General features: G+C 38.8%; 1 protein-coding gene across 4 annotated transcripts; it reads left to right on the forward strand.

Annotated features, from left to right (window-relative positions):
• The first annotated feature begins 266 nt into the window (after positions 1 to 266).
• On the forward strand, positions 267 to 24,010 carry LOC124135633 (EF-hand calcium-binding domain-containing protein 14-like). 4 transcript variants are annotated; one of them, XM_046501056.2, is made up of 15 exons: positions 270 to 609; positions 3,450 to 3,631; positions 10,758 to 10,903; positions 12,107 to 12,205; positions 13,636 to 13,758; positions 14,482 to 14,577; positions 15,557 to 15,649; positions 16,258 to 16,365; positions 17,125 to 17,259; positions 17,441 to 17,545; positions 18,890 to 19,031; positions 19,233 to 19,307; positions 21,235 to 21,360; positions 22,077 to 22,280; positions 23,560 to 24,010. In XM_046501056.2, the coding sequence occupies exons 1-15, from the start codon at positions 449 to 451 to the stop codon at positions 23,586 to 23,588; spliced, it is 1,824 nt and encodes a 607-aa protein (XP_046357012.2). In that variant the 5' UTR covers positions 270 to 448; the 3' UTR covers positions 23,589 to 24,010. The 4 variants fall into 4 exon arrangements, with proteins under 4 accessions (XP_046357015.2, XP_046357012.2, XP_046357013.2 ...); XM_046501057.2 differs by lacking the exon at positions 270 to 609 and adding an exon at positions 2,166 to 2,430; XM_046501058.2 differs by lacking the exons at positions 270 to 609; positions 3,450 to 3,631 and adding exons at positions 7,106 to 7,454; positions 8,378 to 8,526.
• Positions 24,011 to 25,344: the final 1,334 nt, after the last annotated feature.

The raw sequence follows: 25,344 nt of genomic DNA on the forward strand, positions 1-25,344 counted from the left end.
GGAGAGACGTATAAATCAGGGTCTTTATTGTATTCAGTAACTTTAGCCGTTACACAACAGTGAATTTATAACGGTAGACTGTTACGCGTTATGTTGTGAATTGACCCTATCTGTTTTCAGTGCACAGTTGACACGTGTCCCGTGAATAAAAATATATATGACGAAGTGTTCGTGCAACGACTGATAAGAAACATGTTCTTGTGCTTATCGCGTAAACGTGTGTATTGAAAAGGAGACTAAATTAGGTTAAGCGTTGTTACCTATATCGTATCCAGTACATGTATTCAGTAATCGCAGGAATGGGTCCACGTTTAATTGAGAGTGTGATACTCAGCTGTGCAACACAAATAGGTGTTATTGTTAGTTGTGTTTGGTACAAAACAGCTCTCCGAAGATAAGAAGCTCCAACTGAGTTACCTGTCTTCGACTGTTCGCGGAGGGTCAAGCAATGAACGCCAAATCTTACCCCACGGGTAAAGCTATGGGAAGCAAGGGGGGTGGAAGTTACGCATCCCTACCCAGCACAGGGTCGGAGAGCGAGGGTGGCGCTAGTCCTGGGGTCAGATTACCCCCAAAGGTCAAGAAGAGGATAAAGGCGGCATCGGAAGGGTAAGTTGTAAAGGGTGTCTTTGTGTGTAGCGCGTTATCGATCGTCGCTGTGGTACACGTTGTACGTGGCTCGTGGTCGTTGTAGTGACGGTGGCGCCAGAGCTGTTGTGATAGTAATGAAAGATGACTGTTGAAAGTAGTAGTAGAAGTAGTAGTAGTAGTAGTAGTAGTAGTAGTAGTAGTAGTAGTGATAGAAGTAGTAGTAGTAGTAGTAGTGGTAGTGGTAGTAGTAGTAGCAGTAGTAGTAGTAGTAGTAATATTATTAGTTTGTTTGTTTGTTGTTTAACTTCGCACTCAACAATATTCCAGCTATATAAATAAGGTCTTTAAATAATTAAGTCAGGACCAGACAATCTATCTAGAGCATCGATCCACGCAATTGGGATACGATGACATGTAACAACCAAGTCAGCGAGCCTGACCACCCGATCCCGTTAGTCGCCTCTTTCGACAAGCATATATGTGGTCGCCTTTTACGGCAAGCATGGGTTGCTGAAGACCTATTCTTTCCCGGATCTTCACGGGTTTAATAATAGCAGTATTTGTAGTAGAAGTAGTAGTAGTAGTAGTAGTAGTAGTAGTAGTAGTAGTATGAAAATATAAAGTTTCAGTTTTACCGTATATAGAGCTCTTTAGATTAGCTGTCACACTATCAATATAGGAGAGGGTTGTAGTAGTTGCAGCAGTTGCAGTCGTGGGTGTTGTAGTAGATGCTACAGTATATGTTATAGCAGTTGACGCTGTAGACGTTGTAGTAGATGTTGCGGTAGTTGTAGTAGTTGCAGTACATGTTACTGTTGCTGCGGTAGACAGAGTAGCTATGTACATGTACTGCAACACAATATTCACCAGATTTTCACAAAGTGAAATGCCCAACCCCGTCCAACATTTACAGACAGGGTATCTGTTGCGAAACCAAATTTAGAATCAATGTAATTTTAGATACATATGTTTAGAACTTAAATAAAGGCATTTTTAGTTTTGTCTCTTGACTTAATTGTCTCAATCAGTGCCGTGACACCCCCGCACACACTCACACAACCATTTATTCTGTACATCAATCTCATTAACTCAGATCTTAGTACTCGCAACCGCTAAATAAAGATGTTTGTCTAGCAGTAGCAAGAACTAAGATCTGAGTTTAATGATATTCTTCTGTTCACAGATTTATGAGTAAACTTAACTTTTAATTGAATCATAAACTCGCGATTTCATTAATATGCATTATTTGTGCTGTTAACTCGCTATTAAGGAGGAAATCAGTTTCTGAATCAAATCACAAAGTGCAACGATGCCCCTATTGAACTTTATAGGCGATAATAAAATCCCGTGCGAACTTAGGCTCAATAAATAACAGATGGGAGCTGCATGCCAGGTTATGTCAAGGGAGACATCATTTTTCACATAACAAAGAATATCAATACAGAAAGTATACGAAGTACATTCCCAAATACTATTTGATTAACAATGTAGTACGACATTATTATTCAAATGCGTCATTCAAGATGGAATTTTGAAGTTTCTGGAAACGCTAAAACAAATACTACTTTCTCCAAAACTAATTTCCCCCTTAAACGTCACATCACATAAAGTTTGAGTTCTTGCGTCTTATATCTACGTGGACCAGAATGGATATATTGTGATTTCAGGGCAGTTATTTTCATAAGTTAATCGTTTAATAGCATTAACGATCAAAATGAAACCCAGGAACGGAGGTTTGAAATCTTCCAGCCAGGATTATATGAACTTATTGTACACGGACTCAGACAGTGATACTCCGGATCTAAAACTTCCCCCTTTGAAGGGCAAGAAACCTAGAAAGTAAGAATTTGATTTCATTTTGAATGCTTTCATTCCAAACGAAATTTTGGCTGTATTTAATTAATAGTTTGCTGGCAGTATTGTTTACCTAGTATGTGATATCATGCCTAAATCTGACAAACTTCCTCCTAGTGTGAAACGAGTTTCGGAAAGTAAACAACAAGAGTTGCTTCCCTTGACCGATCAATCAGTGCTTGTCACTGCTGTACGTTTAGTGTCATGTGAGCCGGCTGTCGATATCAAGTTGTGATAAAATGAAAACTATGCCATGCATATCATGATAACATGTGACTGAATATTTAGTATTGTATTTCACCCAGATGCATTATCACCCACACAAATATATCTCGCATTCGCTGCCTACCCACAGGTCCATATATATATATATATATATATATATATATATATATATATATATATATATATATATTTGTATATGTATGTAACTATAATATTCTCTATACAATAAACTTGTAGACGGCGAGTTTAACATTATAGATTAGAATATTAGTTATTTGGTCCTTTGGTCTACCAAATTCAACAATCATCATTATTATGTCTTAAGTGGTGAAATACTTTTTTTTATCTGAAATTATAAAATTGATGTTTCACTTTTTGGTGAAATTTCATCTACCGAAATTAATTGGTGACACGCCTTTGAAAATTCAATATCAAAATGTGAATTAAAATAAATATAGATCTACAATAAGACAGGGCTGATAGTATTTGGATATATTAATTCTGCTTTTGTTAAAATTGTGTGTTCCAGTTGTATCGTGGACAATACCCTCCATCTATACAGACTTGGGTAGGGGTTGGATATATAAGAGGAATTCTTATTTTGTATCGGTAAAAAAACAATACAGATTAAACGGAAGGTCTGATGTGAATTTAATATCTCGAAAACATTATTCCTATGAATATGATATTTGCCATTCGAGGAAAATGACCGTTGAATAAACATGAACGTATAACATTATCAACATGTTATTAGTTATATCTTTTTCTTCGAATTCCAGAAAGAAAAGCTCCTACAAGTCGGTGGTATCCAGCGACACAAGTGTGTGTTCATTATGGACTATGTTAAAAATCATAACCGTGATCGTTGTCTTGGCAACTGTGGCGGTGCTAGGCGTTATATGTTACTGGCTGATGGGTCAGGTGTATGAGATGAAGTCACAATTACAACAAATACAACAAGGTAGGTATGGCTTGGGAAACATACGCCATCCAATTGCTTCATCGTATAGTTTAGCCCACCCTCATGCACTCACTCAAACGCAAATTTCGATCATTATGTATATACACATGTGTGCATATTTGTCATGTGAACGAATTTACAGGCGTATGTTTGTAAATTTGCAGGACTACATTTATATTAGGGAGGAGTGAATGAGTTTGTATACTTCGTACCTCGGTCCAGACAGAAATTCAAGAAAGCTAAAAGCATATACAATTGAAAAATTATAAACCACGTGCATGAGCTCTAATCAAAGTACAACAAGGTAAGTATGGCTGGTGACACATACGTCATCCCATTGCTTCATCGTAACACCCATACAATGCACCCATTTATTTACATGTGTATGCACATAGATTTTCAGGAGTACTTTTACTTTAGTGAGGAGTGAGTGAGTTTGTATAATTAGCACCTCAGCCCAGAAATAGTTACACATTCATAATAACACAAAGCATATGTACAGTTGAACAGTACGGTAAATATCACAGACCCAGTACATATAACCAAAAACCTACATGTATGTACGTCCGTGATAAAACAAACTGGAAATATAGAAGTCCAACATCTTGAAAAATATGTTTAGTCCAATAAATGTATGTAATTTACACATATATTCGTTTTTACAGACCAATTTCTCTAAGAAATTACAAAAGCAAATGCCCGCTCACACCGGAAAATATTTCTTTCAGATTTAAGTTTATATCAGGAATTCGTGCAAGACTATTTGGCGTATCTGGCTGTAAAACAAACTGATCGAGAAAACGACATCTCGTATGCGGTAATGTTCAAATGACACGTACAGTAATGTTAAAAGGAGACTAAACCCGGTTATTATGTAATCGGAAAGTTTATGACAAACTATAATTCATATCCAGGGGTGTTCATACAAAAGTGGGAGCAGGGTCGCCCAGTTGTTTAAGACACCGCAATGCGTTGGGCGTTCTGAGTTGCCTCCGTGAGCATCGTTAGGCGTGATGTAAACATATGATCGGTAGTTCGAATCCCAGTTTCGACTTGATTGTGTTTCTACTCTTTACAGCACCACGATTGTACTCGTGGCTTTCACCAAAGTGGTGAACGTCTAGCTATGGCCTGCATGACACATCCTCCACATCAAACGGAAACTGACATACTGTTCCAAGCCCATACGTATTCCTACAAAGGTTTTCGTACCATTATTGATAATCTAGTAATATTTGACATCAAACCGAGTGTATGTCTTTCTTACAAATTAGTTTTCTTTTGCGAAAACTTAAGTACGAACACAACTGGTAAAGTAACATACGTGAACTATAAACATGATTTTCAGGGTGACTTGCGCGTCGAGAAGTGTCACATTATAAGCAATCGTATCTATATCTATTTTGAGACTCTCCGTTAGAACACTTGCCCCAGCTGTGTTGAACGTGGATCTGAATACGATGACTAATGTTGAGTTAGATAAAGGGAAGTCAAGGAGTAAAAAATATATCCAGAATAGGTCACACTGGCTTTCACTTGAAAAGAATGCAGGTGAGTAAGGCGAAAAGATCAAAGAATGTTCAACTAACGATAGCGAAGCTTTGCACAGCAGTCGAGGCCCTTGGGGTTATCTTTGTTCTTAATGATTTCATCTATGTTTTACTTAAAAATATCGTACATGTGTACAATTTCGATGGTTGTGCAAAACCTGAATATATATATCGTGGTCTGTTTTAAGGCTTAAGGCGGTTAGCATTTCAGAAGCTGAATCGTTTTTGTAATAGGTTCTTTCCGTCGAAGAGGTTAGTGGGTGAACAAGCTATAACGTTAACGACACAGATGAGGAGTAACTTCCGTAACTGAATATCTCGGAATGAACGACGTATGGAGGCAATCTTGAATAACTTGCACGATGTTCGGACACGCCATCAGCAGGCGGTGCAATGCAATGGCAATCAAATCACGTGATTGAAATTAGTTCAGATCGGGAATTATCCCGGGAGATATTAAAGTTATCAAAGCGACCTTTTCCATCATTTTGATTTCTTTAATGAGAGAATTGAAATATAATTGATAGAATATTCCGAAATCTCCACCCAAAACGATTCGTGAGTTTGTATCGTGTTCCTTCATGTCCACACGATGCGGAAATTTGTCATTTTACACATGTCACTCTGGAGATCCATGTATGTATTCAATGTCGGACATAAAAACAGACAGGCGCCATCAACGCAATCAACTAAAACGAGGTGCAAAAATAACCATATATACAAGGTGACGTGAAATTGGGTTTAACGTCGCGTCCAAGATTATTGCACTTATATAGCGACGTACATGCGCGTGTGTGTGTGTGTATGTGCTTGTACTAGACCGGACTGATGCCGATTTAAAGTGCTAGCCCACTGAGATACCATGCCGCAGTTTAACATGAATACCCCACTCAGACACAGTATACTGACTCCGAGCCGACCAGTCCTTGCTTTAACCCCGTAATGTCGAGCGCCAGACAGGGTAACATCAAGTACCATCTTTTAACGTCTTTTGGTATGACCTTCCGCTCTCCGGGCGGACGCTCTACCTCTAGACCACGGAGGCGGTCCCATATATACAACGTATCAAGCCTGTGTATCGCAAAATACATGCATATTGATTCTTTTTGTAGCCACATCTTTTTAATGTATCTAATCAATAACGTCAAATCTCGGTCTCACCTGGTTTCATTAACGTACAGCTGTCGATCAACCTATACACGAGACTTAATCAACTACTGTACCCAGGTCGTATAACTGATGCTACCGTATCCACTCATCCCTTCTTGGGTTATTAATATCAACTGTTCGCAATTATATCTGGTATTTATAGATGTAAATAGTCACCTTTAGTAAAAGGTGTGGTCCTTAACAGATTTTGAGTAGTACACGAATTATTGGCGGGAGATAGGCCAGTTACACATCTATTGCTACGTTTGGCTTCAAATGATACTATATTTTTTTAAAATCTATGGACAATGTACCGGTCTCTAATTGCTGACCTCTAATTATCTGCACTTGATGTTGAAAGCGAACATTGAATAAGTATTCCGGGTATCGGTTTCGTGTGGGTCGTCTTCTTGTTTTCCCTAATCGATCAGTTTCCTATTGTTTTTTTCCTTTTTGGACAACTGCGATAAGGTGTTTTACTATGATATTTAAAGAAGAGGGTCTCATTTTCTAGAACTGGATCGGTGTGAATTTTGAGACAGCAGAATGTCTAGATAGAGCACATCTGTTCGACAGTGCCTTCAAGATTATCATCAAAATCCATTACCACCCAATCCATTTAGTCGTCTCTTACGGCCAGCTGGGACTATCGATCTAAAACTGACATATATTGTGTGAAAAGAGTATCGTGTTGTCAAAGCGCCCGTAAAATCACACAAGCGGCGCTGTGTAATTTTAGCCAATGGCGTGCAACGGCTCGTTTTCTCCTGTCCTGACATTCACTGCTTCACTTCCGGATGGCAGTCCGACATGAAAAATCAACGACATCTAGGGCTATCGATTTGGAACTGATGTCAAAAATTCCTCCATGTCTTCTTGACCCGTCAGGCTTTGTTGGTTAGTTGTCGACAGTCCAACAAACTGGAGCCCTCTAGCAGAATTAATGTAGATTTTAAACCGTCCAAAAAGATGAAGAAGCGACGAGAACTCGATGCGCTTGTCACAAACGGGAAATTACCGAGAAGAAAAAGCAAAAGCGGTCACGAATTACTTCGTTCTAACGATTCCGACTCGTCAGAGGTCGAAGAATTTTCCGTCCCAAATGGCAAACAGAATGGGAAAAAGTGAGATATTGTTTTCGTCATACATATGCCAGCAATAATGAATAATTCATGCGTTACGTCGCTTTGCCTAATTCATGATTCTTTCCAAAGGTATGCTCATTAACAAGAGTGTTATTGATTTTCTGAAAACTTAACATTATATCACATAAGCAGCATGCTGGCGATTATATGTCATATTATTTAATTAAAAATATATTCAGTTATCATTCGAGGTAAACAGGTTTATTATGTTACATGATATCAAGATGTAAGGTGTATAACGTGTACCTAACATGATCAACTGTCACATTTCAACAATAACAAAATACTGTGAGTGTGACACTGCATTGGATGTTTTTTTCTGGAACTTGGAAACAATTAGCTAGTAATGAAGAATTGTCATATATTAGTAACTGAACACTTGGCCTGACCTTTCTAAGCAATAATTTAGGTATGGCATTACATTGTTTGGGACTTAGAGCACGTAAAGGATATTAGCTCTGTTCTTATATAACTTGTGTGTGTGTGTTTTGGGGAGGGTTGGAGCTAAATCTTCTTCCAAAGAATGTCTAGAAGCAGTAGCACAATTGGAAGTCAAACAAGATGGTCATGTTCATGATGATCATTATGGTGTTTAGTTATGTTCTTACCAAAATGAATTATAACTGGTTTCATTACCATTTCGTTAATCAGGGTCAATTTTCAGGTGGAAATATTAGCTTTATTAATAATATTGCAGCCATTAAGAAAGTTCTGGGTAACATGTCATCATAACATTTAACAAATCAAAGTTAAACCTGTTAAGCATAAAACATTTGACAAAATATCATGGCTGTTGAGAGGAATGTTCATATTTTTGGGTGGTTTTTTTGCCTGATATTAAATACTTTCAGATTTAACCATATTACTAAAAGATTATTGATATTCTTGTTTTCATCTTGTAGATGGATTGGATTTTGCCCATGCTCTTCCTGTGTAGCCTTGCTAGTGTTCGTTGTCATGACATCCTGCCTTATTGCCTGTGGGGGCTTAATATGGATGCATTTTGAACTTAAAAGAGACCTTGACAATCTAAGAGAGAGACTTATAGCAGGTAAATGAAAAACAAGTCTCTACATTTTAACTTGATTGCTTCAACTTGTCCAAGAACTTCAGATGATTGATTAAACATGTTTAATACATCATCCCAGTTGACATGTTATTGAAAAACCATAGCCACAGGGTAGTTTGATAATGCTGATAGATTGTGTTGCTGTCTGCCCTGTGGGGATTTAAGTGGTCTTACATCATGTACATCTGAACAACCTATCTTAGATCCAACCTTACCATCTATGCACTTCAATTGTCTATGTCAAGTGTTACTATGAATTCTGTTGCAAGACTGTCAATAACTTTTATTACAAAGCACCTATCGCATATGTGGTAGGGTCCATTGCATAATAAAAATACAAGCTAGGAAATTTACTTTCTAAGATGGTAAACATGGTAAAGGTACTTGTCATAGTATCTTCATGATCACAATACCAGTACAATCGTGGTAAATAGTACACCGGTTAAAGTGACGATAGTTTCTTGTTTTTTGTCACTTGATAATGCACACACTCCATTTGTAGGGTATTAAGGTACACATGATACAACATGTTCAAAAACTTCACAAATTTTGCTGGAAGTGAAGTGTTGGCATTATCTGTTGTGTCCTAATACTGTTACCATGGTTACTTTTCAATAGTTAAATATACCCACTGATATCAAACTGATCAGTACTGCAAAGATTGATGCAGCTTATGCAAGAGATGTGAGGATAGTATGGTCGTGATGATTGTGCTGTCATACCTGACGAAGTAGATTATTGCTCATGATATCAGTCACTGGTTCAGTTCCAGTTTGAGGTGTGCAAAAACTACTCATATTTGTTGGCATGATTATAATTGACATAATCCTCAAGATCATGATAATAATCATAATAAAAACTAACAGTAGTTATGATGGTTACATAAATATACATCATGATAATCTGGCATTTATTTAGTTACCATAGTCTGCATACAAACATTTAGACTTATTGTCAGATTTCTAAGCAATAGCGACTATGCTTGTCATAAGAGGCAACTAAGGGGTCCGGTGGTCAGACTCGCTGACTTGGTTGATGTATGTCATCGATCCCAATTGCGTGGATAGATGCTCATGATGTCAATCACTGGATTGTCTGGTCCAGACTTGATTATTCACAGGCCGCCGGCATATAGCTGGAATATTGCTGAGTGGGGCGTTAAACAAGAATCCAACCAACCAACTAAGCAATAGACAGAAAATGAGATAACATTCTCATTGTTAATATTATTTCTCATTTCAACATGTTCAACTTGTGAATTGTTCAAATACCTTGGGTTAAGAGTATTGCCTAGATATTTGGCATACAGAACGTGTTTGATGTAGAAATTATAAATATAAGTAATTAATCATGGTAATATAATGTCAGCTGAAACATTCTGTGAAAATAATTTGTATGATGCATTCAGTTGGATTAACGTCAGCTCACAGAACAAACCCGGAGAAACCAGTACTGACAACTTGTATCATAGCTCATAATAAATCACTAGTGTATCTGGTCCCGACTGTTGTCGATTATAATTTATATACAGGCTGCCATCACTATGAACATATAGCTGGAATATAATATTGCTGATTATTATATTATTAATATTATTATTCACGTATTTCCATCATATTCAGTGGTCAAAAATAGGTCACCTGTTATTCGACGCATAACGCACATTGACTCCAAGTCAGGTCAAATAATTTACAGCATTTACTAGAGTTACTAAAAATAGAGTGGGAATTACCAAGGAAGTGGTATTCCTCAAACCTTAGCCAATTAGATGTGTCTGTTTGTTGGAACCTCTGAATGTTATTGTAGCTATTATAGTTTGATCAACCTCGTCCTGTAATATAGCAGAAATTTTCCTCTTATAAAGTGTATAGTTGGATGTTACTGAATTAAACACACACACACACACAAGCACGCACACACACACACACACACACACACACACACACACACACCTTAAACATGTACGTGGGAACAATGTGCGAGGCTTCCAGCTTAACGACACAAAACAATACTCACTCACTCTCTCATTGATACCCTGTTGTTTTGCTCATCTTGATTTATCATGATTATCCAAGATATACCTATTTGATGTGCATATGGTATTTTTTATCTTCACTGCAAATTGTTGAATAGGAGAGAAAAAATACCGAAATTGACGTGTCTTGTTGCTGGTGTTTACATGCAAAGTATAGCTGTCTGTGTGCTATGTACAGTGGAGTCCCGTAACCAAGGTGCTCCAGAGGAGTTTCAGAAGTACCACAGTCAGATCCAGTCCATCAACAGGACGGTGCAGGACATGCGCACAGGAGCCCGCGGCATGGACAAAATCACAAAAAATCTCACAACTATAACAACCCAGGTATACAGCCATTAGATTAGCCAGGCATTATTATAGAGGCTGCAACTTTACCCCTCATCAGCAAAAAATAACACTTAGATATATGTTTTCCCATTTAGCTTGGGGGCGGTAGGGTAGCCAAGTGGTTTAAGCATTCACTCGTCATGCCGAAGACCTGGGTTTGATTCCCACATGGGTACAATGTGTAAAGCCCATTTCTGGTGGTACACCCCACCCCCAGGTATTGCTTGAATATTGCTACAAGGGATGTAACACCATGCTCACTCAATCTCATTCAGCATGTTCAGGATATTAATTTGTCCTTGCTCAAACTTTGTAAAGGTGACTTGCATTCACTGAATAGCAGAACCAAGGAAGAGGTAAAGGTAATTTTGACATAATTGCATTTATGTAGTGTTAAGTGTTACCTGTAAATTTGTAGTAAATAATGAGAACAGCAACTTGCATCTCTTTCTCTCTCTCTCTCTCTCTCTCTCTCTCTCTCTCTCCCCCCCCTTCCCCCCCCCCCCCCCCCCCCCCCCCCCCCTCCCCTCCCCTCCCAACCTGCCACAAGATGTGGTAATGCTGTATTGGCCTATGTGAAATGGCCCCTTGTATGATTGCAAAATTGTTTCATTATGAACGTTTTGTATTGAACACTATCAGCATGATTCATATTATTGAGATGCAGCATGATATACTAGCCCATTGATTCTAATAACCAGGTTACCCAGGTTGTCATGGTTATAATATTGAGCTGTGGTCAACGTGCATGCTCTCCATACTGGAGCTGTAAGTTACTGCTGGGCCTATTTTTCCATGATTGATTATTCCATATATTATATCTTCATATCTGTTGTTACATGTAAACCCTGGACCCGTTCACTTCATTTAGTCAAAAGTCTTCTCTCTTTTTTTCCTGTTTCATTTTTTTCTTTTGTCAATAGGTCTCGTAAACTAACTTCAATGATATAAGACCCAGCATTCCCAAGCTGAACCAAAGTGGATTTATTCTTGTGTTTTTGGACAAGTGTTTTGCTGACTTGATCTCACATTTCAGTGGTTGTATTACACAATAAATCTGCTTAGATGAGACAGGTTGTTGTGTAATCAAAATTGTTGTTAGCAAGTGGAATAATGCTGACGGGGTATAACATCCACTCACCTGTACATGTACTCGCTTTCTCCATGTAGTTGAGAGTAATGTCCCTTGCTTATTTCTAGTTGTCCAGTTTGAGTCAGACAACTGATGGGCTGCGGGAGAGCCTCAAAGCAGCCCCAGAGCTGAAAGATCTGCCAAAAAAGTTTGATACATTCACAAGTGTAAGTTTACAAGGCCAGGCTTTTTTTATTTTTAGGCTTATGGATTATTCAGCCCAAAGTCTAGGGTTGGAGGAGGGAAAAAAGAAAAAGCCAGATGCTTTTTTGTTTTTAATGCAGAATGCCTCTGGCATAGTTTATGAACATATTCTGTGCTCAAAAGACAGCCATTTGTGACGATAAAGCCCCTTGTAACAATAAAAATTCTACCACTTACAACATGGACAATTGTCAAGGTAGGCTATTCATGTTCGGCTTTGAGATCAACAAAGATCGACTATGTATCTCTTTACCGTGTTTACTAGTTTACAACACTAAATTCACGTTTTTTATAAAAAGGTGATGATAACAAATAAAGTAATTGACTGCGCGGCTATCCGCAGGGGGGAAAAAAGTGAACTCTGATTGATTTTTTTTTACATTTTCTCAAAAATTAGTCGCCAGGTCCGTAATCCGAAAAATATAAAACGCCTGGCCCAATATATGATGATCTTTGCTCCATTACCATTAAAAAATGATTGTTTTGTGTTGAACTGGTGTTGGGGGACAATGTGCTCACACCATTGTCAGATACTGCTATTTAAACTTATTACTTGGTATTTTAATAAGGCTGTACATTTCGCTGTAATTAGATTACATATAGTTTTCCAAACTGATATTTTATTTCTGAGTCCATGTTCTAGGTTAAAGGCGACTTTGCTTGGCATAAGAGGCGACTAACGGGATCGGGTGGTCAGGTTCCCTTACTTGGCTGATGCATGTCATCGATCCCAATTGTGTGGATCGATGCTCATGATATTAATAACTGGATTGTCTGGTCCAGACTCGATTATTTACAGACCGCCGTCATATAGCTGGAATATTGCTGAGTGCGGTGTTAAACAACAAACCAACCAATGTAACTGGTTTAATCACCAAATTGCACAAAGGGAATTGGATTGATTTAGTTGTTCATACTTTTATCAGCTCACCCAGCGTTAGAAACAAACAGTTTTTGTCCACTAGTCCTTATTATGATAACATGTAGCAAAACCCTTAAAAATGACAAATTTCTACTAGTCCTTATGATACGTTAACTATTGGGCAGTTTGGCAAGGACTACAGGACTAGTGCCAATTTCTACCGCTGTCACCTGACCATGGTGACTGGTCAGTTCATTAAATTTTAGTGTTAGTTTTTAGTACTTAAACACTTTAGTACTTTAATATGCATGATATGTTGACATCTTAATATCCATGGGAGCTGTAGTGTAGTGGCACTGGGTTTTACCATCTATTTGAAAGAAAAATGAACATATTTATTGCTGAAAAATTCACATTTGGGACAATAGTCCTTTATTTTCCTTTCTGATTAATATTGTTTTGGCCTGATATTTTTGTGTTCTATGCCATGGGTCATCAGTTCCAATGTGCTTGCTTCCCCATGTGTTTCAGAGTGTTGCCAGCATGGGCAGTGACATCCAGGTTGCTAAGAATGATCTCAGTACACTCGCAGAGTTCCAGAAGTCGGCGGAGCAACAGCTTCAAGATCTGACCAAGAGAGTGAAAGATATGGAGGTAAAGTTGTCAGGACCATTCAGTACTTCAAATTTTCAGGGGGCACTCATGGCCCAGTCGTCTTAGGCACTGTGATTCGCTGTGCAAAGTTGCATCCCTTGGGGACGCCAGAAACCTATGATTGTGGGTTCGAATCCCGGTTTGCCCTGATTATGTTTCTAGGTTTGTCAGCACCGTAGCCGTGCTTGAGGGTTTCTGCATGACCCGCCGTGATATAGCTGTAATACTGTTAAAAGTGGCGTTAAACCCAACTCACTCTTCCCACCCATCACAATATCTTTCAGTTGTGTGTGTTTAAGGATTACAGGATTTGCAATTTGAAAAAAAAAATTATTTTGGTCTTTATTTGACCTTTTTTGTGGGGATGAATGTAGTTTCACACAAGTCAACAGGACAAACATGAAATCATTAATTCAGTTTAAGCACAGTATGATTCACAATGTAGACCTTGAAATTCAGAAATTTCTAAGGGCATTATTCATCCCCAAGAAAATGACATCCTCAATTACAACTGCTTATTATCTATCACATATCTATCCATGTATTGAGACTCCATAGATAGCACTACCACTACCGGTAGTATTTTATGTGTGTTGTAAATTGTTGGAGTTACCAGGCTTAAAATGGTTGTGGTACTGACATAGAGCCAGACGCTCACGCAGTTCAGGTGAATCACTGCCCATTGTTTAGATAATGAAAAAACATTATAATTGATTGATTCAGAGTAAGCCAGGCAGTGCAGTCACCGGCCCTGGTGTCCAGCCTGGAAGAGAAAAGGGAAGTGAAGCCAATGATCAAACACAAGCTGACACATTGCAGGTAGGGGAACCCTTTTACCATGGGAGGTTATGTGAGGTGAAATGGTCACGTTCAAGATGATTGCAATCATATAGCGACCTGCATGCGTCTGTGTGTGTGCGTGTGAGTGTGTCCATCACTATGTGGTACTGAAAAACATGGTGTAGATGTACTCCAAGTTAAGTTCAAGGGATGGTTTATATTTTTTTTTGGTTATATTTCCATGGTTTGTCCACCAATTTGGATTTCACCCCACTCTAAATATCATTCAAGGGCTGGTATCTAAAAAGCGTGGATTGAATGTATAAATATCTTCATATAATATTTTATTAATTTCCATGGAAACTGTTGTCCCACCTCACTGATCATATGTGTAATACAGGGTTGGTACAGGCTTGAAAAAGCCTGGAATTGTAAGGTCCCTCTTGAAAAGCCTTGATTGTTAGTGTCAACCTTGAAAAGCTTTGAAAATCATCAAAATAGCTTGAAAAGCCTTGAATTTGTACAAAATCACATATACTTGTTAATCAAAGTATTAAAGCACACCAAAATATGAACCAAGGATGTTTGAGTGAGATTTATCACAGTGATTGAAATGTATGCCAAAGACCCTGGAGAGTTCATGACAGACTTAATTTATTTTTTTGTTGGGTGAAAACGATACAAACGATACATCTTGCAATACTTTTTCTGTGTTCCAGTATATTGGATAAAGACATTTTGGAAAGCAGAAATACCAACTTAGACATACGCTGAAACAAACAACTATGTATTCCACATCTCTGTTTATTGAGCAGCACTTGTAACAAGTATATAAACAATGTCATTCAAACACTAATTGCATTCTGTGAATTGTCACTGCTGGGGTCAGGACAAGAGCTCTACTCACTTATGTCTTCACTGATCACACCTACAAGTCCAGACGGATGCCACCCATGCAACACAGTGTCTTTGTTACAATATATTTTACAATACCCAGCCCTAGTAATGTTTGTTGCAGATGTTGAACCAGCTTACACAGGACATCAACAAATTAAACCTCAGCCTTGTGGCAAAACTTGAAGCGGTTAACAGCAGCCTTTTAACACACGAGGTAAGTATGTATACAAGAGTCCCAGGAATTATGCAGGAAATGTTTGTGTATATATTTGTTTGGCTTGGACCTTCATCAAGTGGATTATTATGAAGATGTATGGAGCTGGTTTGCCCTCAGTCTGACACCTGTACACAGTGTGCCACACGACATGATCTTGGTTGTGGTTCCACAGAACTTGTATATGTCTGCAACATGCATCAATTTTGGCTTTGGGCTATACATGTAGATCATAGGATTTCCTCTGATTTAATACCTTTCTGTGCCAACATCTGACAAGAGAATGGGCGACTAGTTTTAGTGTCATGTAATTCAAATCAGACTAAATAAGCTATTGTAGTGAAAAGTAAAATAGGCCAAGGGTTTTTATCATAACGGAATGGGGATTGACACAGGCTTGACACAGGCTTGACATGAATTTGTCACAGGCTTTACACAGGCTCCCCACAAACTTTTTTGGCACTGGCTAAACACAAACTTGACACATGCTTGACACAAACTTAACAAGGGCTTGACATAGTCTCGACACAGGCTTGACACAGTCTTTCCATGAGCTTGACACAGGCTTGACACAGAACAGCAGTCTGGACTTTGTGTTTTTGTTGCAGACCAGACTGAGTTTGCTGGAGAACTTCACTAGTCATCAGCAGCCCAGCCCCACAGCATCACCACCAACTGTCAGCAAGAGTGAAGCAGTGAATGCCCTTAAGAGTCTGGTGGGTTCTGTACTTGTGGTTGCTTTACATATCAAATTTAGTTAGCGAGATGGTGTGTGACGGTCAAATCTCATGTGTAAAATCAGAGAATCAGATATAATAAATACATCTCCAGACCAGTCGCTGTGAAAGCTTCAAAACTGCTGGTGCGACATTTGGTAATATTCACTCGCTCAGTTACATTTGAAGAAAAAGGGATTTTTTTTGCAAATTTTACAGACATGGAAAATATAATATGTATAATGGACATAAAACTGTCAATGTTTGCAACAATATGTATGATATGACAATGTTTGAAATATAACATAAAAATCAAGAGGTCCTTTGTCAAAACCCAAATGTTATTGTTAAAGATTTAGGGGGTCCCTGATTCAAATACTAAAGTAGCAACGTTAAGATCCCCAGGATCCTCCTTAATGTCATGGGGCACTGGTGGCCCAGTTGTCTAAGGTGCTGCAATTCGCTGTTCAGCGTTCCATCCCTAAGGCACGCCAGGAACCTATAATTGTGGGGTCGAATCCCGATTCGCCCCGATTATGTTTCTAGGTTTGTCAGCACCATACCCGTGCTTGTGGGTTTCACCGGAGTGGTAAACGTCTGAGACCTGCATCGCTTCGGGCTTTCCTCCCACATTAAGCTGACACGCCGTGATATAACTGGAACACTCACTCACTCGACTGTTCACTCACTCACTCACTCACTTGTCTATGGAGGAAATGTTTGAAACAGTTAACATGGTTGATATTTCTGTATTCCTAGTTGATTCATGGAGCGCCAATGGACCCCTCCTCATCTTCCTCCTCATCAGGTGACATGGCTGTTCTGTCTACATTGTTGGGCAGGGTGGAAAACAACACTCTTATGCTGACATCACTGAGGGATATGTTCACTAAAGTAGGTAGCATTTCATCTCTACAAGTACTTGCCTTGGTCTGAGAATCATATTTTTCAGTCACCTAACATCATCAGTCCCAAATGAAATTTTCATGCATTGAAAACTCAATAACATCAGCAAATCTAAAAACACATGTCTGTCTCCTACTTCACCCCTTTACTGTATGTGCCTGTGTTACAGCTGCAGTCCGACATGGTCAGTATCAACGCCTCACAAGCGCTGTTCGTGTCAGAACAAGGGGGAGAGCACTCATTGTTGCAGACAGATACAATGGTCAGCCTAGAGGTATGTATACCATTGGAGATTCCGGGTTAGAGGGGGCACGGGTGGCCCAGTCTTCTAAGGCGCCGCAATTCGCTGTGCAGAGTTGCATCCCTTGGACCCGCCAGAAACCTATGATTGTGGGTTCGAATCCCTGTTTGCCCCAATTATGTTTCTAGGTTTGTCAGCAACATACCCGTGCTCGTGGGTTTCACCGAAGTGGTAAACGTCTGAGACCTGCATTACTTCAGGCTTTCCTCCCACATTAAGCTGACACGCTGTGATATAACTGGAATACTGTTAAAAGCGGCGTTAAACCCAACTCACTCACTCACTCCGGGTTAGATGGGACTTGGTTGATTGCTTGTCATCATACCTCGACAATGTTGATTAGTGATCATAATATCAATCTCTGGTTTGTCTGTCCTGTACTAATCATGCTAATTATTTACAGGCTGTCGCCAAATAGCTGGAATATTGTGGAGTGCAGCATTAAACAACAAACAAAACAAATAATCTAGATTCAACCAGGGTTGAAATAAGCCTTGAATTTGGCAGTCCAGGCCTTGAAAAGGCTTTATTGTTTTAATTGCCTTGAAAACCCCATACAGTGTGATAGAATGCCTTGAAAAGGTCTTGCATTGGACGTACATGGTTGATTCTGCTATTAAATATTCATATAATTTTTCACTTATAGATTTGTGATGTGTGATGATGTCATGTTGCAAGAGATTAGTCTGTAACTTCAATAGAAAATATTTAAACACTTGCGTGTGAACTTAAATGTTTTATTGGTTTATTTAATATACATTCTTGCTATGATAGAAAGTAAGAGTATGTTATTATTTGTTTGAAAGAACATTTGGGTTTTACTCTTAGGCTGAAAGTGTGGTGATTGCCTTTTTAACTTTTAAATGACATTCTGACGGTCACTTTCCTTATCACACAAGCGATGCTCTGATTGGTCAGATGAAAGGTTGTTTTGACGTGACCTGGGGCGGTCGGGGTAGCCTAGTGGTGAAAGCGTTAGCTTGTCACGCCGAAGACCCTTGTTCGATTCCTGACATGGGTACAATGTGTGAAGCCCATTTCTGGTGTTCCCCGCCGTGATATTGCTGGAACATTGCTAAAAACGGCGTAAAACCCGACTCATTGACGTGACCTATAATGGGATGTCCTCAGATCTTTGTTTAGCGGTAGCAAGAAGTAAAGATCTGATTTTAATGACATTGCCCTTGACGTAACAAAATTCGCTGATTTCTGCTAACCGGTGGAAAATTCTCATTCCTGAATAAAGTTAATCCTGTAAGTTTTACCTTTTTTAAGAATATAAGAATATTTTTCAAATTGTCCACGCTTCGATTACAGTACTTGAACTCAACAGTGCTGAAACTTACAGAGGCCATCGATCAGCTCTTCGTTACATTCACAAAGAACAGGAATGAGTTGAACAATGCAACAGCTCATATTGCGGGAATCCTCCGATTTCTTCATGCACAGTTCCCATCTGGTAGGATGAGTGGAGAGTGGTATATTCCGTTTATATTTTAAAGTTATAACTTATTTTTGCATGAGATCTAGATTCAGTATATATGACAACTGTTGTTTTTTTGTTGTCTTTTTGTATATGTTCCATCTGACATAACCTTTTTGTTCAGCCACTTGCATGTCTTGCTTCTTGGTATGACTAGTTTTTCCTTGCCTGCTGTAGCTCTGGGTCAAAGTTCACATGCAACCATGGAAACCACATCTCCAACCCCAGTTTCATCTCCTGCCTCAGTTAAAGGTATTGACTATTGGACATAAGTTGGGAGATAAACACACTGTGTTTTCAATGTAGATCTAGGTTACTTGGAGATCTAACCATGTTATTTGAATTTGACACTGCAGTTAGGAACTTTGGAAACTTGAAATACACTTTCTTTATCTGTATCGTTCATGTTTTCTGCCCAAACAGTAATGCTACACATACTTTGAATGTTTGTAGTTATCTCACTCATGTGCACATTTGAAACCTGTAGTTCTACTTAGTGTTTCAAATTTCCAACACTGATTGAAGAAGAAGTACTCTCCCAGTCCTATATACATGTATATGAAATTCAGTAGTGATTTGGACGTCAAATAGGATGTTTCAATCCAAGGTGGTTATTGCGATTTGGAACCTGATTAACTGATCGGAATCAAATACCGTATATGACCGCGGATAAGCCGACCCCGCAGATAAGCCGAGGTGTTAACTTGACCATTGAAATACGAAAGAAAATGATATGACCCACAGATAAGCCGAACCAGGAATTGAAAGGCAAAAAAACACTGTGAAGTCGGACTGCAAGACATGTGCCGGTACTCGCAAATATTCAAAAATATAAGATGAAAAACGTTGTAATTATATTGAAAAAGTCATTATTATTTCTAATAAAGATTTAACAAACCAGTCATCCACTTTCATAATGTGGGAAGCTGTTTCTCTTGTCTTTTTTTAATCTCATAATGATCGTTATATGTTGCCATCAACAATGAAGCGCCATTTTGTGAATCGGTGTATATAGAATTATGAACCCGTGAGAAAATATATCAGCTAGAGCGAAGACTCGCAGTTTGAATTCAGCATCGTAAGCATGGCGTTTTCGTTTCAAACTCATAATGAGAATGTCAGTCAGTAAAAATATACCAACTTTTATAACCCCCTTTACACCACTATTGTATGTTAATCCAATTGAATTAAATAAACTATATATCATACTATGAACACATTAAATGACCATCACTCACTCACAGGCTTCTAGGTAGTTTTGCAAAATTCATTATAGTATCCATGATTGTAGGAAACAGTGTCACATCAAGCATGTTTATACCATGTGTGACAGGTCCTTTTCACCCTACTTTACATGATCAAACACCTGTCTGAATGATTGATGGTACATCGTTGTATTATACAACTTGTATATAAAAGAATAATAAAAAAATAGCTATGTTTTGAATTGTGAAAGTTTATGCTATTACTCCACTATCATGAGTATATCTAATCATAATACGAAAATGCTAAGGTAGCTTAGTGGACTAACTTGTGAAGATTTTACACAATATATCTGTTTGATAATACCATATTTTCTTGAGTTTAGTACACACTTTTTTCCTCTGATCACTTGCATGGGAGCCTCGACGGTGACTGGTCAAATTGGTCCATGTGAAAAAAAAATGTCTGGCAATAGCGATCAGCTGTACAGAAGTGCTATGCTTATGGTTATTATTATTATAAATATATTTAGTATAAGCTGCAACTAAAATAACATGATATCGGAATATATTATTCCTGATTTAAAAAATATTTTTAGATACAATATTTCCCGATCAGCATCAGAATCAAGTTATATCATTGGGTAAGTTTTAACCAAATCACTGGTAGATTCTAAGAAAACGTGTGTACAGCTGATTGCCGTTTCTGGCTTAGTGTACGAGAACATACACAATGTAATCTTAGTCCCTGCATGAAAAACAATGCCTAGCAGCACAAAAAATATATAATCTAAACGGTACATCAACATGTCTGGACTCAAGTCTAGAATAATTTGGCAAGTCTATAATGCCTCTGCTGAAAGTTAGCACTCTTCTGGGCTCCATTTGAATTTTATTTTTATTTTGTGTGTATATAGTTTTCTAAATTATTTCTGGGACTAAATGTTAGTCTAAATAACAACTGTCCTTCATTGTAGGAAACCTGTCTACACCTGGAAAAACACCTGCATCTGTGGAAACACCTGCATCTGTGGAAACACCTGCACCTACAACTGTAAAGCCGACACCTGCAGTTGTAATCAAGGGAATCAACAACTTGACTGGTAATGGCAGGCTTGTCATAATGCAGTTGTTTCTGTTGTTTGTTCTTTGTCTTCATTGTGGGAATGCAAGGGACAGACTAGGCCTCTAGTAGTACTGTTTGTTGTAATAACCTGCTACAATGGAGATTGGATGACCACAATGGCTGCTGAGGAGGACATAATTCTTGGAGCTGTAACTTCATCTTGGCTGTGTCATACTTTGTGCTTATTCTGTAACTTTGCATGTAGTAATGAAATGGGATGGGTGGAATTTAGAATAGCAGTGTGGCGTTTTTTTCTTTCTTAATCTTCCAAGATTAGAAGTAGACGATGTAATGTTCTCTCTGTCAGAAGTGACTCTCAGGCAGAAGTGACTCTTTTTCTACTGTAATAATTTCTTTTATGTTCATATTTTCCAACTTCATAAACTATAAAATTTCTGAAAGCTTGTCTTTCGTAGATACACACATTATTTGTTTGTTATGTCGATAGGGGCTCGGTGGGGTAGTTAAGGCGTTCGCCGAAGGCCCGGGTTCAATTCCCCACATGGGTACAATGTGTGAAGCCTATTTCTTGTGTCCCCCGCCATGATATTGCAAGAATACTGCTAAAAGCGGCTCAAACACATACTCAATCACTCATGTCAGTAGGGCCACATTACGTCTGCAACTGATAATAACAAGGGCCGTCAACCATGTCAATTTGAAATTTCCTGTAACCAACCCATCCTGTTTCAGATCTCTCGACATTTTTCAATCGCTGGGATAAACACGGTGATGGCAAAGTTGATCCGGACATCCTCCCAGACTTCCTGGGTGGAGCAGCTCCGAGTAAGGAGCAGCTAAGACCTTTCGACGCTGACAGCGACGGCAAATACACCATGCAGGAGTTTGCCTCAGCACTCGGTTTCAAGTCTCAAACAGACCATACTGATACAACAGGTAAGTATTCCAATTGTCAACCAATGTGGATTCAGTGTGACAATAGGTCCCCAGCAGTCTATGCTTGTCATACTTGATATGTTAAGGTGACGTAATTATAGGTTGTCAGACGCAGTGACGTGATGGAATTTCATATCGTACCCGAACAGCATGGATTGTTGCTCGTAATATCAATCATTAGTTTGTCGGGGCGGTGTGGTAGCGTTGTGGTGAAAGCTTTGGCTCGTAATGCCGAAGACATGGGTTCGATTCCTCACATGGGTACAATGTGTGAAACTCATACCGGTGTCCCCCGCCGTGATATTGCTGGAATATTGCTATAAGCGGCGTAAAACCATGCTTGCTCACTCACTCACTCACTCACTCACTCACCCAAAATCCACCCACTCACTCACTCACTCACTCATTTGTCTGATCCCGACTCAATTATTTGCAAGCCTCTAGAATATTGCTGTGTGTGGCATTAAACAACAACCAAACAAACAAATCTCAATTGTTAATCATCAAAGCATGAAGACATGGCCAGTCCTATCCCCTTACATGAAAAGACATTAAGGTATTCACAATGTTATATCTGGCTTGAAGCTGACAAACTATGTTATGACTGAAATACTGTAATAAACAGCATTAATCCCATGATAGCCATAAAAGGCGATGATGCTTGTCGTAAGAGGCGACTATAAGGATCGGGTGGTCAGGCTCGCTGATTTGGTTGATGCATGTCATCGTACCTCAATTGAGTGGATCGATCCTCATGATGTCAATCACTGGATTGTCTGGTCCAGACTCTATTAATTTACAGACCACCATCATATAGCTGGAATATTGATGAGTGTAACGTTAAACAACAAACCAACCAAACCAAGTGACTCACGTGTGTACATTGCATGGGTGGCTCCCTTGGGCACACTTGAGACCTACAATCGTGGGTTTGAATCCTGTTTCGTCCAAATATGTTTCTAGGTTTGTCAGCACCATACCAATGCTCGTGGTTTCACCAAAGTGGTAAATGTCTGAGACCTGCATCACTTCAGGCGTTCCTCCAACATTGAGGTGATGAGCCGTGATAAGTGGCGGAAAAGCCAACTCGCTCACTCACTCACTCACTCACTCACTCACTCACTCACTCACTCACTCACTCACTCACTCACTCACCCACCCACCCACCGATTGGTCATATAGCTGGAATATTGCTGAGCGTGGTGTTAAACAACAAACACTCTTTTACTTGGTTGCCATGGTTACGTCTTCATGATCGTCATTCTTGATTTTTTTTCAGAGGAAGATCTGCAAAAAATATTCGCATGAAAAGACCGAGGAAGAGGATGGAAAAAGGATTTATTTTTATAAACAAGGAATATAATCAGTGATCATCAAGTGATCATCAAGTGGTTGTTCAGACATATATTTGGAAGAAATATCACCATATTTTTATGAACAAGAATATTTGACAAAATTGCTCATATAATTCCTGTTGCTAGAGAACATCAGAGGTACTGATATTGTATGAATATGACTTGTGTATTATATAGTTGCCATGGTTACAGGAGTTCTTTGTCATAGTTAAGGTGTGTCTGGATAGATAGAAGTAACTGACAAAGAACATAGAATTGTTTAGTTCATGCCTTAAGAAATTTAATATTTGAATTATTTGGTAATGTGAATAATTTTTGGTAAAGGAAGCAAATTGTGGCAACTAATTACAAACAAATAATATTTCCCTACGTTAACTTTTTCATAAAAATTGAACACCTTCTAAGAATAAGTTTGACAACACCCACCGATCTTTTGATAGTCTTTTCGGTTTTGCCTTGAAAAACTACATGCAAATGTACCTAATGGTGACATTTACCATTTGTTTCATGTAATGATTCTGTAAATGTTTCAATAGCCTCAAGAACAAATAGTTTCTGATAACTTACAAATACCTATTGTTGATATGTATTAGATAAAAAATGAAGAAAAGTATTATGTTTCTGCTCTTTACCTGCGTCATTTTCAAGTCCCCGCGTCAGGCTTTGTTATTTTCCAGATATTTAACGAAGGGCAGGTAGCGGTAATTCCAATCTGCACCCTGCATGTGACGCACGATGCGTGTGTGTTAAGCAGAGGGCATGTCAATTGCCATTCAGACATCACTGTACTGAACTTTCGATCACTGCCAAAAGAGCATTATAATAACGGAAGACAACTACGTTTTTCCTTCATAATACAAAGATAATCGTGTTCCAGCAAGTGCTGATAAAGTTGCACATGAGCTTGTCACAAAATAAAGAGAAAAATATGGCTTGTCCCATCATTTTAGGGGAAATAAAAGACCAGGGACATAGTACATTTCTTTTAGCCTTATTTGTTGAATTGTCAATATTGATACATTTATCTTATTTAGTGAATGTTATGTCAAAGGTCACAACTTAATGTCAAATTCTTAAACAGGTATATGATGAGGTACGTGAAGCAGTGTACATATTTGTGATCAGCGTTGATCCCCCAGTAATGAGACTTGTGATAAGCAGTGTGTCATGTTTCTCTTCTGCCTGGTTACACCCTCACTGTCGTCCCCCAGGACATGCCGGGAAACTAGGACTGTTAGTGTATATGATATGCTTGGCGTAAGAGGCGACTAATGGGATGGGGTGGTCAGGCTCGCTGACTTGATTGATGCATGTCATCATATGCCAGTTGTGTGGATTGATGCTCATGATATGAATCACTGGATTGTCTGGTTCAGACTCGATTATTTACAGACCGCCGTCATATGGCTGGAATATTGCTGAGTGTGGCATAAAACAACAAACAAACAAACAGTATATATGAGATACGGAATAATGCCTTTGTCAGACCTAGTATGATGTTGATGTTTTACAGAGTGTGTGCACTTTACAAGTAGACATGTTCTTGTGTGTTTGCACTGCTCCACTCTCGGGTTCAATAGATGTGATAGTCCACCATACAAATGTTAGAAAGAACAGGCATGTGAAATATTTGTAATTTTGTGCTTTGTAATTGTCAGGCAAGATTTTCTGTGAGACCAGTGACTTTTGGGAGCCAATGGTCAAGTTTG

This window comes from Haliotis rufescens, unplaced genomic scaffold (genome assembly GCF_023055435.1).
Source record: "Haliotis rufescens isolate VD_foot unplaced genomic scaffold, xgHalRufe1.0.p SCAF_92, whole genome shotgun sequence".
Taxonomy (NCBI): Eukaryota; Metazoa; Mollusca; class Gastropoda; order Lepetellida; family Haliotidae; genus Haliotis; species Haliotis rufescens.